The sequence below is a fragment of the Amborella trichopoda genome, chromosome 8, assembly GCF_054954075.1.
Source record: "Amborella trichopoda isolate Santa Cruz 75 chromosome 8, AtrichopodaSantaCruz75HAP2 v2.0, whole genome shotgun sequence".
Classification (NCBI taxonomy): domain Eukaryota; kingdom Viridiplantae; phylum Streptophyta; class Magnoliopsida; order Amborellales; family Amborellaceae; genus Amborella; species Amborella trichopoda.
In genome coordinates this window covers 39,072,461-39,086,261 of record NC_142343.1, presented here as the reverse complement: position 1 = coordinate 39,086,261, position 13,801 = coordinate 39,072,461, and the positions used below count along the sequence as shown (strand labels likewise).

The window sequence follows — 13,801 nt, the reverse complement described above, 5'->3', positions numbered from 1 at the left end:
CGTCCATTTTTCAAGATTTTCATATGTTTATAGACCTACTTGATTTTAACTATTTTTTTAATTCAAAATTTTATAATTAGATATAAAAATAGATTTTGAGATAATCCTAATAACATTTTACATCAAAATTATATACCATGATAAAATTTGAAGGGCACCAAACCTCTACACCTACGGAGGCGTCCGTATATATATAAGCATCTACAAAACGCCTATAGGTGAAGTTCTACAGTACTTCACCTACATCTCATCACCATCCAAGGTTCATTACACGGTCACAGTTGTCCGGTAGTATTTGATTTTTATAATTATTGTACTAATCAAAATTATCTAAAATTTGGGACGTGTGTACATATGATCAAGTCACACCAAAGTAAAACATTAAAACAATAATATGCATAAAACAACATGATGAAATTATCCCTAAAACTTTATAAGGGTATTTTACGTAATTTTTATCATTCAAATTATTTGTTTTATATTTTATTCATGTGCATCTCACTAAGACACACACCTACAAAATTTCAGATCATTACGAATTGTAAAAAGAATATTAAAATTTAAACACTATCAGACATCTATGACTATGTGATAAACTTTGAATGATGATAAAGTTGTAGGTGAAGTACTATAGAATTTGTAGTGGTTTCACATATATATATATGAGTAATGATCATATGATACCCTCTCACACCCATGTGTGTAGGACCCTAAAAGATCATTATTAAATTTGGCCCAAATCTATAGAAAAGTCAAGTCTCACACCCATGTGATAACTTTTTTAGATATCTGTGTCAAATTTAATGGTGATCCTTTGGGGCCCTATACACATAGGTGTGGGAGGGTCTCATAGGATCATTACTATATATATATATAAGAAAACATTACGTAACATCTATTAGCGAAAATGAACAGTGATTTTGCCTACCCCCATCACTGTTCAAAGTTCATCGCGTGATCACGATTATCCAGTAGTGTTTTATTTTTTATTTTTGTTCTACAAATCAGAATGACCTGAAATTTGGAGCGTGTATGCATCAAATATAGGAAAATCTTTCAAAATTATAAAAAAAATATTTTACATGAACTAAATTGACCAAAATACCTCCAAAATGTTTTAGGGGTATTCTAGTCAATTTTTGTTTCACGAATGATTTTTTTTTATATTTTTATTTGATGAGCCTCAATAAGATGTACATACCTTCTAAATTTTAGGTCATTCCAAATTGTAAAAAAATAAAATAAAATAAAACACTACCAGATAATTGTGATCTCGCGATGAAATTTGGACGGTGATGAGGGTAGGAAAAATCACTTTTCATTTTCTTCTATAAGCGTTGGAAAGACTTATCCATATATCTATTGAAATTTTTTTAAATGAATAGTGATTTTGCTTACCGTCATCACCATCCAAACTTCATTGCACAATCGTAGTTGTCTGGTAGTGTTTTAATTTTCATTTTCTTTTTACAGATCCAAACTACTTGAAATATGGAGCATATGTACATTTTAGTGAGACACACCTAATAAAAATATGAAAAAAATAATTTGTAAAATATAAATAGACCAAAATACCTCCAAATATTTATGGAGGTATTTTGGTTAATTTATATTTACGAATTATTTTTTTTCATATTTTTATTAGGTGTGCCTCACTAATATGTACACACACTCTAAATTTCAGATTATTCTTATTAGTGAAAAAAAATGAAAATTTTAACACTACTGGACAATTGTGATCGTGCGATGAAGTTTGGATGGTGATGAAGTGTAACAATCCTAAAATTTCAAAAAAAAAAAAAAAAAAAAGGAGAAAATATGCTTTTAAATAGGTGATGTTCTGTTTGAGTATGATGGTCCTTGAGGACCATCACTATTTTCAAAAGGTTTTGCCTTTGCCTTTGCCTTTACTTTTTCTTTTGCCTGCTTTTGCCTCCTGCTGCTTGCAGCTGGCAATGTCCTTTAGCGGACGTGGTTTTCGTACGTTAAAAGCAGACTTTTAACGCGACACCTCAGGTATGAGGTAGAGCGTAATAAAATAATATAATAATACGTTATAAGAATTTAAATAGGGGATGTGAGCACTCCCACCCTAAAACAAAATTTTGAGATCTCTCTCTCTCTGGTCGAAACACAGTGAACTCCTCTCTCGAACCGAATTTTTTATCGGGAGCTCCCTCTCAAACATTTGTGGGTAAGTGACATCGTCTTCCTGAAAAATAGTGTATTTCTAATAAATAGTGATATTTTCGTCTAGGATCTTTATTTTATCAGTTTTATGTGTAAGTGACCTCATTGTCTCGAAAAATAATCCATTCTTTTTAAAAATGAAATGAAATAATTATTTCTGCTTATTATCATGAATTTTAGGCGCGATAAATTTTATGCGCACGTGACCTCATTATCTTGAAAAATAATCTTTTTAATAAAAATTGTGATATTTTATCTATGTTAGAAATTTTGAATGCTGTAAATTAGAAAAATAAATTTATTTATTTTTCTTGTCTATTGTTAGAAATAAATGTGATATTTCTGCTTTTAGTAAAATTGTGATATTTCTTTCTACTGTTTTGAATATTTAGACATTGTAAAATTCATGTGCAAATGACTGCCTTATTATTTAAAAATTGACATTTTTGCAATTGATTATAGTATTGTTGTGAAATGTTTATTTGTGAATTGATATTCCATAAATTATGATAATTCCGTATTCTTGAATTTTTATAAGAGTTTTTCTATACATATTAAATTGGCAATTATGCTAGAATGCCTTTACAAACTGCTACCTTTCTAAATTTGAGCCCAAAATATTTGATTAGTTATTTTTGAAATATTATAGAGAGTGACTGTTATTAATGGTTTAAGTAAAATTCATATTAAAGGTTTCAGTGATATGTTGAGTACATGATATTGCTGCTTTCGAATGTTTAAAGAGATTTAGAAATAATTTAAGTATGCAAGTGGACTCATCCGGTTCGCCGGTGAGGTATAAGTGCACCTATCTGGGACGCCGGTAGGGATTAAGTGGACTCATCCGGTACGCCGGTGACGTATAAGTGGACCTGCAGGGATTAAGTGGACCTATCTTGGACGCCGATAGGGATTAAGTGGACCCATCAAGATGCTGATGGGGTATATAGGTGACCTACTTGGGACGCCAGTAGGGTATTTTGTGAAATCCTTTGAATTATGTACTGCCGTTAAAAGTGTTATAAGCATTTCAATTACTCGGATTATACTTAATTAGGCATTTATTGAAAGTGAAACTGTTAATGCATTTCTGTTAATAGATCTCATTTTGGAAAATATTGATATCTTTCAATCATGATTATTTTTAGGATTATGATGATCACTTACTGAATAGCCAAACTCATCAAACTATGGTAAACATTTTTTCAGGATAACTACGGATTCATTTTGAGTGCTAGTCAAGATCAACCTTGGAAGATATTGTTGTTGTGCTAGCTTTCTTTATTTACTATGTAAGACCTCGCCACTGTAAATTTGTCCTATCAATAGATGTATATATGTTTTGTCTGTCACATCTCAGGAATAACAGTACTGTAAATTCTTGGGGTGTGACATGAAGGTAGGCGAAATCACTATGATTTCACCTATAGGCGTTTTGTAGTATATATATATATATATATATGGGAGTCACTACTGTACGCCCATTTGAGTTCCCTACGGTTTGCAAACACTTCCCCAACCATTTTTGAGGTGGAGGGTGTCATTTTGAACTCTTATATGGATTAGCCAAACTTTAAGGATGGGGATGATACTGAAAAAAAACCGTTTATTGTTGACATCGGACAGTTGGCTCGGCACTAGCAAACATACAAACTTGTTAGCATGGTACACAAGGGTAAGCTTTCTATGATTCCCCTACAGTATAGAAGTTCTATCCTCCCCCTTATCCAATCGTCCATTCTAAATGGAGGGCTAAGATTGCCCCAATCATAATGTCACGTCTCTATACTATTTTATTTTTTATTTTTTTTCTATAAACTATTTTGATACCAAATTTTGGACGTCCAATCCTCTATTAAACTCGCACTAGGAAAAAATATAAAACAAATATTTTCAATAAAATAAAATGATCAAAATATCCCTGAAAATTTCAAGAGGTATTTTGGTCATTATATTTTATGGAAAATTTATTTTTAATATTTTTATAGGTGCGCCCCAATGAGAAGATGGCACATACCAAATTTTATATTCATACAATTTGTATAAAAAAACTAAAAATAAAATAATTTGAGACATCAGATCTAAGATCAGACAGTGAGTGACTCTCTTGATCAAAATTGAACGGTTAGATAGTAGGGGGAGGATAGAACTTCTATGCTGTCGGGGAAGCATAGAAACCTTTCCCGGTATACAAACCCTTCCTTTAGTGATCAACTATTAACAAGTTAAGTCCAAACCACAAATCATTCCATCATGGCCATCGATTCACCTCTCATTTCATTGAAGGATTTTTATGCACAGACACGATAAAATTATCAAAATTACCTTTTGATCTATAATTTTGGCAATTTTACTGCAAAGTCATAGTCCCCCATTTTTATTATTCTTGTTAATTTTACTCTTATTTCAAACAACTTATCTTTTATTTTTTATTTCTTATGACATTTACGGGGCTTTTCAATATTTAATATATCGAACTGCCCCCGTAGTACGATAAATATAACATTGGATCACCCGACATTTTTTTTGCTCAACATTGCCTTTTTATATTTTAATGGTTCAAGCTTTCGAATGTTGGATTGCTTCTGAACTACTTTTTTTAATCCCCAAAGTATATATGGTCAAATATTTGAAAGCTCAGAGTGATAAAATATTAAAGTATGAAAATTGGCTGTATTGTATAATGCAGTACGGGCCAAAAATACAGGGCGATCCAATATTGCAATTATTGAACTGCCTTACAAATGGAGAAGTTCCATATTTTAGACATTGAAATACCTCCTCAATATAAAAAAAAAAAAGAAGCAATTTGACATTTGAAACATCTGGGACAAGCTCAGAAAATAAAAATCAAGAGAGTAAGACCTCACAGTAAAATTACTAAACTTATAAACCAAATGGTAAATTCGGTAATTTTACCTGGTACTTAAATAAAAGGTCCCTTTCCTTTAAAAGTCGATCCCAATGAATGGCGCAATGATTGATTCATCAAAAACAATAAAAATGATGAGAGAGAAGAATGATTGATTCATAGAAAACAGTAAAACCAATGAGAGAAGATGCCATAAAAGGGTAGACAGGCCAAAGATCAAATAATTGGCTGAATTGGATCATTCTCTCGCTACATTTCACATAGAGCACTTATATATTCTCTCTCTACATGAAAATGCACTCTCTACACCGACACTATGTATATGTTGGCCTTGAGTGGTTAGCTGCTGACATTTAGCCGCATTACACATCAAGTTTGATTCTTACTGCTGAACTACCGGGGGGCTCCATGATTCACATTCTTCTGGCCTGATATCCTTTGTCTCTTCTCAAAACAAAACTGCTGATTTCATTGACATTCAAAAGAAATAAACCTGCAGATTTCATTCCATTAATGTCACTGTTGCATCGGTCCCCCGGAGAACAAACGAGGATCCTATGGCAAATAATTTTCTTTGAAAATTATATTACAGATTTTGATTAGACAACTGAATGAACCGGACAAAGGGAGTCATTAAAGGAAGATGACAAATTCCTGTTAGGAAGATTACAATTTCCTGGTTTTTGAAGGTTTGGAGATTACAATTTATAAAGGGAGTATAGAAGTTCCTGTTTTTTGCAGGTTAGGGACATTCTTGAAGCTATTTGAAGATTACAATTTATAAAAGGGAGATTACAAAAGTTAACCAAATGAGAATATCATGGCAAATACATTCCTTAGACAATTTTAAGTGACATGATATCATGGAAGTTACAAAGGTGGGGGATAGGGTTGGCTCCGGATCGACTAGATATAACATGGACCCCGACCCTGACACAGCGGGCTGAGTAGGGTCACGTCGGGTCCAGATCTAATATACACATATGTATCTTATAATATGCATTTTGCATATTTTATATAATTTTATAATATTTTACTTCTGTATATCAGGTCCCGTCAACCCCAACCTAGACTTGAACCCGAACTTGACCCAATAGGGTCCAAGCCAAACCCGACGTAGGTTGAGTCCAGTTAGTTGGACTTGGTGGACTTGGACCCAACCCACCAAGTCCAACACCTAGACACAGACATGGACCGGACCCAGTTTAGGTTGACCCACCAACCCAACGGGTTGACTCGAGTTGTACATCCCTAGCTGGGGGCGCTTTTCAATTTTCACTCTTAAGCAAGTGGAGGGTAAAACCACCTGTGTGCTGATCATGATAACTATATTCGTGTACTAGATACAATTAAGTTCCCATTTGGTTCCCCGGGAATGGGTGTGTTAGGGAAATGCCTCTCTTGAAATTAGTATCTCCTAGAATTGACATATTGTAGATTATGGGTGCTTGCTGTTTGGATAGCATTTTATAAGAGTTTTGAAAGATGCGTGTCCAGATTGTACTACTATTATTGTATTATAATAATAATAATAATAATATAATATTATAGCATGATATTTTTTTGTTGTAATATATATATATATATATATATATATATATATATTGTATATTATTAATACATTAATTATGATATATCATGGGAAAGTATAGAATGAGATCATTTACTTTTGGTACAAGGTGGTCACATGAATCTTGATCATTAGATGTGAGATCGGGTAGATGCAATTATTCCATTGATCAAGTTCAAATTTCAAAAGAAATTTTCGTGAACTTTGTGATATATCCAAGCTATCAAACTTCACATCAGATAGATATAAATAATTGTGATCATCTTGTATCAAAAATAAGTGGTCTCGATGTATGCAATCCCAATCAATTATTATAATTATTATATTAATATACTAATTATTATATTATCATTTTCTACTTGTATTCCACCTTTTTTTGGTGGAATGCACATTTCCACCATTTTGGCCTCTAAACATGGACACAGATTTCTATGAGACTGAACTCCCATCTCTAAACCGCATCCCAACTGCAAAAATGCCTGGTATCAGAAAATGGGTATCTCAAAGACCCATTCCCGAGGAACCAAATAGGCCTTAATGGACTGGCCCTGATAACAACAAAATGCATAAGTATGATGGTTCCATTTGGGAGCCTTGAAAACAAGAACCCTCGTAAAAATATTTTACATAAAGTCATAAAATTGTCTGTTACCTCGGGAAAAACCCTATTTAGGAGTATATTTAGAATTTCAGGTTCCAGGAAACCTAATCAATCAAACAACATATTCATTGTGTACGTGCCTGAAGAAAATAATGTCTTAAAATTGAATAGAACCGCCCAAATTATGGATAGTCAGATATAATTGTTTAGAAACTTAAATTTTAATTTTTTTACTTTTAGAATAAAAAAGTTGATATATTAAAGTGAATCCCAAAATTTTAGATTAAAAAAATACTCCAAAACTGGAGGGAACAAGCACACTATATAGAAGCTCTTATGTGAACTAGACGACTAGGCTTTGTCCAAAGTTTCTAAGACATTTGGTTTTTTAACTTCAAAGGTTCAATGTCTTCTCATAAATGCCTTGAAAAACAAAGAATGTGCTATTTCTAGTCAAGATCAACCCATGTATATTCCCAACGAGCAATGAAATTTCGAATTCCCAAAATTTATGAGGATGCCTAAGAAAGAGCATTGCTATGGAGTTGTCGTTATAAATAGTATGAGGTTCTTGGTCGTAGATTTTAAGGACATTGCTATGTGACATGACTTTATCTCTAGAGCACCTTTCATGTTCCAGGAGTGAGGATAAGGTCACGGTGGTAGTACCACTTGAGTCTCAGCTACTGATTTATTAAAAAAAAAAAAAATCTACTTTTCGAAAGAAAAATAGGTTATTTAGAAATAAGGTCCTTTCTAGTTTTTCTTTTTGTTCTAAGGATTTCATTACCCAGTGGGTGACACTGTAAGAGGTCACCACCTCAAAAGTCATCTAAACCATTCATTCAAAAAATGTAATGTAAAAAACAACATCTTAAAGAGAAAATCAATATCTAAGCCTATGTTTTTGGGCAATGGATGTAGTCGAATTGGTTGGATGTTCGATTGTGGATCTGACCACCAACCACCCAAGGGTGACACTGTATTTGGGGTGACACTGTAGTTGTCACCCATGGGGATCACAAAATTATGATCCTTATTTTCTTTTTTTCTCTTTATTTCAATAGGTGGAGGAGCATTCAGTTATAAGGAATAAAGAGAAATGGCCTTACCCGTATTAGCAAAATCCAACAAAGTCCAAGGTTCAAAAAATTATCTAATTAGACCAGAGCTAGCCTGTTCGGATTGGGAATCAGTGGGTCTAATTCGATTTTGCTAAAATATCGAGAACCAACTAGTTTTTTGAATCAGCCAGTTCTGCTAGAATATCAGGAACCAATCCCACTTTATTGTTTAATATATTTTTTTATTTATTCTCTAATTTTTATTAATTTTTTATTGGGCGGATCACTCTAGACCAGTTTTCTAGAGAGGTGATCCATGTCACCATCCTTGTTTTTAAACCTTGAAACAAACAAATACCCCATGTCGTTTTTCATCTAATTTTAAATAATTGGTGAACCAGTGTTATGATTATGTGTAAACTATTTGACAAAGAAAAAGGTATCAACATGTGCACCAGTGGTCTAGTGGTAGAATAGTACCCTGCCACGGTACAGACCCGGGTTCGATTCCCGGCTGGTGCAGTCTCTTCTAAATTTTTGTTTTTTCCCCTCCTAGTGTAGTAGTAGCCTGCTCCTAAAGATTCCTAACCCTAGACCGATAAATTGACCCCAGACTAACTAGTCCATACATGTAATAATAAAGAGCTAAAAGATTCATGGTCCGACGGGAGCATGAAATCGTCTGATTCTCGGACGGTGAAAGATATATGTGCTAAAAAACTTAAAATTCAAATTTTCTCTTTCAAACACAATCATCTATTGATTCTTACGTGGTTCCATCCCAAAATTCCAGATTGAAAAACAGCTCCCAAGCACATCATCTATCTGAGGGAGTAGGTGTATTTTATGCTCCAGCAAGAGCATAATATAGGCGCACAAAAACAAAAATCATACATACAAACCACACATGCACATTATAAAAGTCGGGGTGTTTACGAGCCAAGTTCGGGCTGGACCGAGAGGTCTGCCAGGACCAAACTCGAATAATCGAGTCGGGCCTTTATTAAATGCCGGAAAATTTTCGTTTGAAAATCTTATGCAAAATTTAGAGCCTAGTATGCGCCAAAAATACATCGGGCCAACTAAAGCCCCATCCAAACCCAGCCCAACACTGGCCTAATATGCAAGCACACGGGCCGGCCCGGTCCCTTAACACCTTTACATAAAACTACAAAATGCACAATGTCTGCCTATAAAATCTGAATTTTGTTAGAAAGTATCTGAAGTTAAAAAAAATTCACCTAATCGCTAAAAGACTAAAGCTACTCTATTGCTGATTGCTCTCAGTCTAGGTGATGCCTAATGATGTTTCTTGAAAGTTCCTGAGATTTTTCTTGAAGCTTTCTCTCTCCATGATGTTTTGTTTTTTATACTCTCTCTCATATTTCTTCATTTCCTTTTTTATGGCTGAATTTTAGGCTTGGACTACTTCATAACCACGTCATGAAGCAATATATAAGAAACAAATCCCATCACTTCACAATGAGAACCTGCAGAAGGGAAGTGCCCCAAGATGTCTAAGCCCCTTGACCTCTCTTACCCTCCCTTTCCCCACCCACAGCTCCGAACCACCATCGGGCTCGAGTCTGGCTCAAGCGTCATGCTCGAGCCCTGCTCGGCCGCCTCCCTCAAGCCATGCTCAATAGCTGAACTACCTCTCATAGACCTCGAGTGCTTGCGGAAGGATCCAAGTTACACACATAAGCTCTCGCAAGCATGTCGGGATTGGGGATTCTTTCTCCTGGTTAACCATGGTGTTCCTCTCACTTTATCTGAAGAAGCCATGGCTGAAGTTAAGCAGATGTTTTCACTGCCTTTTGAGGCTAAACAGGCAAACAGTGCATTGCCCCTTCGGTATTTGTGGGGCTCCCCTTCATGGGAAAATAAATTGAGGAATGTGAATTGGATGGAGGGATTTCATATCCCTCTCAGAGGACATGAAAACCAGGATCACATGCTTCTTCAACTTGACCCTTTCAACTCCTTCAGGTACTACACTGACTTCTCACACGTGCCGCTCTATGTATTTTTATGGCCATTATGGGTTGGTGTCTTAGAATAGAGAATATTATATAAGAGTGTTTCTTAAAATATAGAAAGAGGACACAAGATGTTGACATTACAAAAAACAAACAAAGTCTTGGGTAGGTAGCTCATTTTTTCTTTTTCTTTTTTCCTTTTCTTTTAGTAATAAAAGGGGCCAAGCTTAAGGAAGCTGGTTTTGTTTTCATTTTTCCTTGATAATTACACGTTATCGTTGTGAGTTAAAAACTTGACGAGCCAATTCAGAATCGTTTGAATGACCTCAGAAATGGGGAGTCGCTAGTATCAGATGGTCCTGAACTGAAAAATTAACTCGGATTGTCAAAAATAAGGTAGCTCACTATATTGGACTCCCCGTTCACTGTAGGGATTTTGTTGAATCCATAGTCCAGTTTATTGTAGGGAATCAATTCTTGAGTCTTAGGTGATATTCTTTTTTATTTTCGTAGTTCTTTTTTTTTTTCACAATTTAGAACAAACTCGACCGAATTCAGTGAGCTAACTCGAGATTCGGCAACAGGAATGTGATGGCGGATTTTGGGCACCACATGAGCCGTATAGCTCGGGAAGTCTTCGAGGCCATACCTCTGCTCCACCTTAGAGAAGCCAAGAGGTCTGATTACATGGCAGAGTCTGAAGCATTCATAAGGGCATACAGGTATCCATCATGTGATGCATGTGACCATTTCATGGGCATGGAGGCCCACACAGATAGCTCAGTGCTCACCATATTGAGCCTAGACGACTCACGTGGCCTCCAAATCCATAAGGATGGCCAATGGCTCGATGTGGTGCCACCCTCGGGCACTTTAGTGGTGAATTTAGGGGACATGATGCAAGCCATGAGCAACGATGAGTACAAGAGTATTGAGCACCGGGTGGTGGTGAATGACGCCACTGATAGGATCTCCATATGCTATTTCAGCTTTCCAGAGCATGAAGCCCCTATATCCAGTCCTAATTACCGAAAATTTACGTATAAGGAGTTTCGATCTCAGGTGCAAGAGGACATCAAGTCTTCAGGTTTCAAGGTTGGATTAGATCGATTCCGGCTCAACCAATGTTTAAAAAATCAGAATCAGACCACTACGGGATTGATTGTGATTCACCCAGTTTGAATCAGGAAATTCCCCATGCAGACTGATATGCCAAAGAAAATAAATTTGACAAATTGGGGGAATCGAGCCACTGAGGGGCTCCTTAGACCCTGACCGGTTCCGGTTTGAATCGAGTGACTCCGGTTTGAACAGGCCATGAACGTGTTTCAAATTACTTGCACGTGTGTTACTAGATGTCATGCATTTCTCTTTCTTGATGAGTTAGTAGATTATGTTTTGCTTTTCAAATATCAAAAATCAATTTTAGGGATTCGATTTAAATAATAGTAATAATATAATAAAATAAAAAAAGACACCAATTTGGCCGTATTATCGGGTCAATGTCTAAACGGGACGACTAACTTTGCCTTCAAATTGATAGTATGTCTAACCATTCCTCTTTCTAGGACCGGTAAAACAAAATTTCGCCGATCTCTTGGACCAGATAGGTGTAGGGAGAGAGATGAAACATTCCTTTGCTAGGGTTCCAATTTTAAGGAATAATCTAAGAATGTTGGAGCAAAAACTGAGAAGGCTTCAATTTGTACTTTCTTAACATGCCTTCCCCTGTGTTTTTGATGTAGTACTATTTATTTTTGCACCTACCCTTCAAGCAAAAAAATTGATTGTTAACACCCCATTTTAACAAATGTTTTCAAAAAGTGATGCTAAACATGTCCCGATTTGGCACAAAAATGTGCCTGACCAGCTTTGTCCGGTCCAACACAAAATGTGCCGGACTAGCTTCTGACAACAAAATGTGCGGACTAAGTTTTAATAAAAAGTGTTGGTCCACACAAAATACTCCAGCACAAAATACTCAGACAGGCTGATATTAAAATTGTGGTAGTCTGGCATGATTTGTGCCAGAGTAGCTTCTATATTCAAATTCTGCCGGTCTGCACATTTTGTGTCGGATGGGCTTAGAGAGAGAAAATGGGAAACATGGTTTAAAATAAGGATAAAGTTTATGTAGAGCCGAGGCTTTAAACAATCAAATTAAATTCCACCTCCAAAAATTTACTATAAGAAGTTGTTTTGATGTCCAAATATCATCAAATTGATCATCTCGACATCAAGATGCATGGACATGAGAAAAAAATGGATTTCAAGTTTTGGAAATAGTGCATCTTGTAATGCATTTTTTGACTCTCAATTTTCAATATTTTCAAGTTTTCATAGATCTGCTCGATCAACACTATTTTTTAAGCTATAAATTTTATAATTAAATATTCAAATACATTTTAAGGCTATCACAAATATTTCCAGTATTGAAACCACATTTCTCCATACTATTTGAAGGTATGCTTTACTTTGATGGTTTAGAGCCTCGGCTCTATACAAACCTCACCCTTAAAATAAAGGTATTTTGGTCTAAAAAAGTCTACTTTTTTTGCTTGGATGGGTGGATGCCAAAATAAATAGCTTCCGGATTAATAGTGCGGTATCAATGGGTATAATGCATCCGGATTAATAGTGTGGTATCAATGGGCGTAACGCATCTAGGTTAACATTGCGGTATCAATGGGTGGATGGCAAAAAAAAACATATGCATGATGCTCTTGTTATTAATGACTAAGGAAAAGAAATTACATTAAAGGATATAACAAAGAGAAGGCAGGGAAGCACCCCTCTTAGCCATGGAGTCAGCCAATGAATTAGCTTCACAATAAACATGAGAGAAGGAAACTGATTAGAGGCTCCACCAAATTTATGACCTGCAACCAAAGGGAACGAAGTTCCCAAGGAACTTACTGTTCTTTTTTGTGCCATTTAATAACAATCAAAGAGTCCCCTTCAATTCAGCAGTTTCTACCAAGATTCCTATCAATCATAATTTTCACCCCACTCAAAAGAGCATTTAATTCAGCAAAATTCACAGTTTTAACCCCTATAGGACCGGCATAGGAAAAGATAATGTTACCCAAACAATCTCTCAATACACCACCAATCCCAGCAATACCCAAGTTACCTGAGGAACTACCATCAAAGTTGAGCTTCACGAATTCATTAGAAGGTGCAGTCCAAAAACTTCGTGGTCTACTTTTAACACACCCGAGAAGAAAAAGACTACTGAGATTTGCCATAACATCAACATTGGAATTACCCCATCCCTCTTTTGTCACAGACAACCAAGACCAGATCGAATGTTTGATGGTAATTAATAGTCTCTCAAAAGGCAAGGAACTACCCTCAAAGGCCTATTTATTTCTCTCCTTCCAAACTTCCCGTAGAATGACATCTTTCGATATATTCTAAATAGTTTTGCCAATTGTGGGCAGATGGAAGATACAAAATTGTGAGACTAGCCCTTCAACAGATTGAGGATGTACCAAATTAATCCCAAGGATCCCAAAAAGGTAG

General features: G+C 35.5%; 1 protein-coding gene and 1 non-coding gene across 2 annotated transcripts; both read left to right on the top strand.

Annotated features, from left to right (window-relative positions):
• The first annotated feature begins 8,748 nt into the window (after positions 1 to 8,748).
• On the top strand, positions 8,749 to 8,819 carry TRNAG-GCC (transfer RNA glycine (anticodon GCC)). The gene has a single exon. It is a non-coding gene; the product is annotated as a tRNA-Gly (tRNA).
• Positions 8,820 to 9,755: 936 nt separating this feature from the next.
• On the top strand, positions 9,756 to 11,686 carry LOC18433456 (gibberellin 2-beta-dioxygenase 6). The gene is made up of 2 exons (XM_011624850.3): positions 9,756 to 10,286; positions 10,861 to 11,686. Exons 1-2 carry the CDS (start codon positions 9,811 to 9,813, stop codon positions 11,456 to 11,458), a joined length of 1,074 nt encoding a protein of 357 aa, XP_011623152.2. The 5' UTR covers positions 9,756 to 9,810; the 3' UTR covers positions 11,459 to 11,686.
• Positions 11,687 to 13,801: the final 2,115 nt, after the last annotated feature.

Coding starts and splice junctions, on each gene's coding strand:
- LOC18433456 (XM_011624850.3), top strand. CDS start 9,811: ATGTCTAAGCCCCTTGACCTCTCTTACCCTCCCTTTCCCCACCCACAG. Junction 10,287..10,860: donor GACCCTTTCAACTCCTTCAG/GTACTACACTGA, acceptor ATTCGGCAACAG/GAATGTGATGGCGGATTTTG.